Source organism: Rhinopithecus bieti, unplaced genomic scaffold, assembly GCF_001698545.2.
Source record: "Rhinopithecus bieti isolate Rb0 unplaced genomic scaffold, ASM169854v2 scaffold_15283, whole genome shotgun sequence".
Classification (NCBI taxonomy): domain Eukaryota; kingdom Metazoa; phylum Chordata; class Mammalia; order Primates; family Cercopithecidae; genus Rhinopithecus; species Rhinopithecus bieti.
Window position 1 is genome coordinate 340,826 of NW_016808172.1, and position 5,922 is coordinate 346,747.

Sequence of the window (5,922 nt, forward strand, 5' to 3'; positions counted from 1 at the left end):
CCCTGTCTCAAAAAACAAACAAGATAAAGGTCTGGCCGGGCACACTGGCTCACACCTCTAATCTCAGCACTTTGGGAGGCTGAGGCAGACGGATCACCTGAGGTCAGAAGTTCGAGACCAGCCTGGCCAACATGGTGAAACCCCATCTCTACTAAAAAAATACAAAAATTAGCCAGGTTGGCCGGGCGCAGTGGCTCAAGCCTGTAATCCCAGCACTTTGGGAGGCCGAGACGGGGGGATCACGAGGTCAGGAGATCGAGACCATCCTAAGGTGAAACCCCGTCTCTAATAAAAATACAAAAATTAGCCGGGCGAGGTGGCGGGCGCCTATAGTCCCAGCTACACAGGAGGCTGAGGCAGGAGAATGGCGTGAACCCAGGAGGCGGAGCTTGCAGTGAGTGGAAATCGCGCCACCGCACTCCAGCCTGGGCGACTGGAGCAAGACTCCGTCTCAAAAAAAAAAAAAAAAAAAAAAAAAAAATTAGCCAGGCGTGGTAGGTGCCTGTAATCCCAGCTACTCAGGAGGCTGAGGCAGGAGAATCGCTTGAACTCAGGAGGCGGAGATTGCAGTGAGCCAAGATGGCACCACTGCACTCCAGCCTGGGGGATAGAGCGAAACTCAGTCTCAAACAAATAAACAAACAAACAAACGATAAAGGTCTGAGGTTAGCTGTGGTGGTGGCTGCACAGCATGGTGAGTTATGCGAAGCCTCTGGACCGTGTGGGCTGTGCACTCTCAGTGGGTTAGTTCTGTGGTCTGTGAACTCTATCCCAATAAAACCGTTACCAAAACCAAGAAACACAGACAAACAGGACAGCAGGGTGGGGAGTACGCCCTGGACGGCCCCGTGGCATGAAGCTGGTGTTGTGTGCACTGCAGCCATGCAGTGACAATGGCGGTCCCTGGGGAGAGACTCAGGAAGGGACGAGAGAAAAGATCTGGTCCACTGCATCCCTCCAGGAGGGCCTCCTAGTTTCTGCAAGAGCCCCAGCACAAGCAGACGCGGAGGCACGCCCTGGGGTGGCTGTGGGGCCTTTGCCAGGAACATCACCGAGACCCCGCTGTCAGTGAGGACACTGACACACGGAGGTGTGGAGTCAGAGTCTGAACCCAGGTGCCCCCGCCAACCCTGGCCGTCGTCTACTCTTAAATGTGGGGCTGAATCACAGGGAGCAGAGAGAGGGACTCTGGGATGTTACTAAATCAGAGGGTGGGCTGCATTTGGAAGACAGTGGCCACCAGTGATACAAGCAGCTAGCTGAGGACAGTAGCCTCCAGTGAAAGAGACGACTCACTGAGAACGGCCATCCTCAGTTAAAGGAGGAACCCACTGAAAACACAGGTACTAATGACAGTCTGACTGCAGGTGGGAGCCAAGTGCAAGGTTCAAAAAACGAGGGGATGCTACTGATGGAGAGGAGAGAGGCCGGTGGGTGGCTGGGCGGGGTAACATCTCATCCGCCTCACCCACTCACTCGGGCGGGACACTCACCTTCTCCACGTGCAGGGCCAGCTTCACACCGTTGTGCAGCCAGGACAGGGCCACAATGGGGTCCCCCTCCACCAGGCTGCCCACTGAGCTCTCCCAGCTATTAGCCAAGTGGTCCGCCATGCTCCAGCACTTGATCTGCCCGTCGGCGTCTGCTGACAGGAGCCGGGAGCCTGAGGGCAAGAAGCCATCATTGCGAACCTTCCAGGAATGGGCAGAGCGCCTGGGGGAGCCAGCCTGGTGGAGAGGTCTCGGCCCAGGTAGGGCAGAGCGGCAGGTGGCACGAGGCGCACTCCAGAGACGCCCTGAGACACCCTGAACAAGAATGATTCAGGGCACTGCGGGAAGAGCAGCACCTGCAAAGCCGCAGACCAGGGGCTCCAGACCCAGCGCTGGACTCCAGACTGACCGGGGAAACGGGACCCCTGCTCTAGGATCCAGGTCGCTACCCCCAGCCACGTGGGACCGGGGCCTCACCTGACTGATCCCACTCCAGGCAGGTGATGGCCTCGCGGTGCTCTGAGGGGATGGAGTGCAGGTCCCAGGGGTGCTCCGTGTCCAGGATGTGGATCATGCGGGTCAGGTCTGTGGGGACGGGACATGGTCAGCACGGCCTGGCGCCATGGCCCGGAGGCGAGGACGATGACCCCGGGCAGGCTCCAGGGAAGCCAGTGCGTGTCCCACCCCGGGGAGGTCACGGAGCTGCTGTCAGTCGGGTCGACAGCTCAGGGAACAGGTTGTTCCCCCGCAGGAACTGAGCAGGCCTGTGAGGCGCCACGACCGCATCTTTAAAACCAGATTAGAAGAAAATGACCCCGGCCGGGCGCGGTGGCTCAAGCCTGTAATCCCAGCACTTTGGGAGGCCGAGACGGGCGGATCACGAGGTCAGGAGATCAAGACCATCCTGGCTAACATGGTGAAACCCTGTCTCTACTAAAATACAAAAAACTAGCCGGGCGACCTGGCGGGCGCCTGTAGTCCCAGCTACTTGGGAGGCTGAGGCAGGAGAATGGCGTGAACCCGGGAGGCAGCGCTTGCAGTGAGCTGAGATTCGGCCACTGCACTCCAGCCTGGGCAACAGAGCGAGACTCCGTCTCAAAAAAAAAAAAAAAAAAAAAAAAAGAAGAAAATGACCCCAAAACATGAACAGTGGGAGCCTCTCCACAGCAGGTAATAGGGGGCATTTTTCGCCCTGATTTAATTCCAATTTTCTGTGGTTTTCTAATTTTCTCTAATGACCACACATTACGAGTGCCTATTACTCAAACAATGGAGAGAAGATGGGCACAGCCACCACGTACCTTTCAAAAACCAAACAGTGACACACGCCGTCTGGAAAACTGGGGCACGTGTCTCCAACAAGCCTCCGTCAACCACCGGCCCAGCCCCATTCGATCCCACACACGGGGCGATCTCATGTCTCCCGGCCCCAGGTTTGGGGAGCACTGAATCCACTCTCTGTACCCCAGGAGGCTGAGGCTCTCTCCCAAGTTACAGAGGAGGGCCGGGGAGAGTGAGGGGCGGCCTGAGAGACCGAGTCCCCGCATGGCAGTGTGCCGGGCACCTGGGGAACAGGGCGGGACACTGTGCAGCCGGGAGGGGAAGCGGGTGGGGGGGGGACACACCCTGGTCATCGCTGCGCAGGTCCATGGTGAAGGCGATGAGATTTCGGCAGGACCAGGCGCAGGCCAGGGGTACCGACGGGCAGTGGGTGCTCTTGGACCATTTCTCCCACTCACAGACGTAGGCCAAGTCCATCATCCCACCTGCCGCTGGCCGCCGCAAGTCACACATGAGGGCAGTCACCAGCTCCTGCTGGAGGGGGGTGTGGCGGGTCAGCTATGTTGGCTGAGCACCCAGGGCATGCCAGGCCAGAAGTGGGTAAACGATGGAGGCCTATGGTGGAGCGAATGGCAGATGCAAAGGCCCAGAGGCCAGACAGAGCCTGGGCGTTCCCGGCTGCCTATGGGGCTGGGGCCGAGGGGGAACATGGAGAGGTCAGGGCCAGTCCTGGGCTGGTGGGCTCCTACCCTCAGCAAGGTGGGAGCCTGGGAGGGCTGGGACCTATTTGGGTTTCACCAGGACCCCTCTGGCTGTCTGGGGAACGGACCACGGGGGCCAAGGGCACAGCTGGCAGATGCGGCGAAGAGTCTGCACTGGCCCAGGTGAGTGATGATGGGGGCAGCAGGCGGACCCTGGGTCTCTCCCGAAGGAAGAACCCACAGACAGGCAAGCAGAAGGGCGGTTCCCTGTGGTCAAGGCCGGGCAGGTGTGCTGGGGCTAAGGGGCTTGCTGAGTGTCACAGGGAACAGCTGTGGCCGAGGCGGGCGCTGAGTGTGACAGGGAACAGAGGGAGCATGTCCTCGGGGCTTTCTAAGCGCCTGACATCTGGACGGGCTGTTTTGCTTCAGAGGCAAAAGCCCAGCGAGACTGGAATGACCACCAACTCCATTTTCCTCAAGCCCTAACTCCAGTTCCCTACTTCTTCAGGGTCTGCCCCAGACCCCCAAGGATCCGCCGCAAGCCCCTAAAAGTCTTTCAGTCCCGCCCCTGACACCCTTTGCTTCCCACACTTCAATTCACCCCTTGAGCCTACGGCCTCACCCGAAATTCTCAGGCTTCACCGTAAGGGTCCCATGCACTCTCCAGGTCCAGCCTCCAATGCCCTTAGCTCTCCAGGTCTCACCCCTAAAACTCCCCAGTCCCCAGACTCCACTCCGGGGACCCCATGTACTCTCCAGGCCCTTCCCCTATGGCCCCCAAACACCAGGCTTCATCCCAGCGACAAATAGCCTCTCCAGGCCCCGCCCCCATAACCCCAAATCTCCGGGTTCCATCCTAGGGACCTCCAGGTCCTGCCCCTATAACCCCAAATACCAGGCTTCATCCCAGGGACACCTCAGCCTCTCCAGGCACCGCCCCTATAACCCCCGATCTCCAGAGACCCTACAGCCTTTCCAGACCCCTATAACTCCGCAGTCCCCAGTCTCCACCCTAGGCACCCTATTCCCTCTCCAGGCCCCGTACCGATAACCCCCAGTCTCCAGGCCCTGCCTCTACAGACCCCCAGTCCCCAGGCTACACCCCGGGAATCCCAAACCCACTCCAGGACCCCACCCAAGTCCAACCAAGTGCCTTCAACCCCGCCCCAAACTCTCCTCAGGCCCCGCCCCGACCCCCGCCCCGCGGGCCGGGCCTCAGGCCTCCTGCGAGTTTCCGCCGCAAACCCGGAGCCCCAGCTCCGCGCCCCGGGCCGCCTACCCAGCAGCCTTTGCTCCCGGCCACGCCCCCTGACCCCGCAGGCCCCGCCTCGCCCGCGCCGCGTTCCCTGGGGTCCACTGATGCGGTAAGGGGTCCGTCCGCCCTCGCCGGGCCCCCGGAGCCCTGCACTCACCTGGCCGGCCCGTGCACGAAGCCCAGCGGGCGTCCGCTATGCGAATTTCCCTAGTGCCTCGGCTCCGGCGCGGCCATCTTCCCTGGCACCAACCAGTCGCCTGAGTCGCGCCGCCGCCTCCCAAAGACTTCTGGGAAGGCGGTGCGGCTCAGGCTCCGCCCCGCTTCCGGGGATATTTGCATACGAGCATTCCCAGTAATTCCCAGCAGCCACTGTAGCTATATTTGGTAGAATAACGAGCACTTTCTTAACTCCAGTTCATAACTGCGTTAGTTGCGTTACACATTGGACTAAAACAAATAGAAATTGAATCTCTAGAGCAGTGGAGATAAGTCGCCCTATGTGTACAGAAATTGCTTCCGGGGGCTATAAATAGCTGGTAGTGGGGCTAGAGCGTCGTGCTCGCTTCGGCAGCACATATACTAAAATTGGAACGATACAGAGAAGATTAGCATGGCCCCTGCGCAAGGATGACACGCAAATTCGTGAAGCGTTCCATATTTTTTTTTCCCTTTTTTCTTCCCCCCAAGACGGAGTCTCGCCCAGTTGCCCAGACTGGAATGCAATGGCGCGATCTTGGCTCGTTGTAACCTCCGCCTCCTGGGTTCAAGCAATCCTCCTGCCTCAGCCACCCGAGTAGCTGGGATTACAGGCGCCCGCCACCACGCCCGGCTGTTTGTATTTTTGGTAGAGACGAGGTTTCACCACGTTGGCCAGGGTGGTCTCGATCTCCCGACCTCCTGATCCGCCCGTCTCGGCCTCCCAGAGTGTTGGGATTACAGGCGTGAGCCCCCTTGCCCAGGCTTTCTTCCATTTTCTAATGTCCAAGAGTGGGGAAACTGAGGCTCCGGTAAGCAAAGTCACGGACCCCGTTGAGTATTCCTACTTCCAACCCCATTCCCACCTCCTCCTCCAAAAGCCAGTTTAATGCAATGGATGTTGTGCTCTTCCGTTTTATTTTATTTTATTTTGAGCAGAGTCTCGCTCTGTCGCCCAGGCTGGAGTGCAGTGGCGTGATCTCTGTTCACTGCAAGCTCC

General features: G+C 59.2%; 1 protein-coding gene across 5 annotated transcripts in view; it reads right to left on the reverse strand.

The window, feature by feature from the left end:
- MED16 (mediator complex subunit 16) overlaps positions 1–5,040 on the reverse strand; it is a 24,278-nt gene extending 19,238 nt beyond the window's left edge. For 2 of the 5 annotated variants that reach the window (XM_017885671.1, XM_017885666.1), the window contains exons 1-4: positions 4,885–5,005; positions 3,116–3,305; positions 1,968–2,075; positions 1,494–1,663 (exon numbers count right to left, since the gene is read on the reverse strand). In XM_017885671.1, the coding sequence (XP_017741160.1) occupies positions 1,494–1,663; positions 1,968–2,075; positions 3,116–3,284 (447 nt within the window). In that variant the 5' untranslated portion in view covers positions 3,285–3,305; positions 4,885–5,005. Of the gene's footprint in view, positions 1–1,493; positions 1,664–1,967; positions 2,076–3,115; positions 3,306–4,094; positions 4,602–4,884 lie in introns of those variants that run through there. The other 3 variants (XM_017885667.1, XM_017885669.1, XM_017885668.1) reach the window with 3 other exon arrangements.
- Positions 5,041–5,922: the final 882 nt, after the last annotated feature.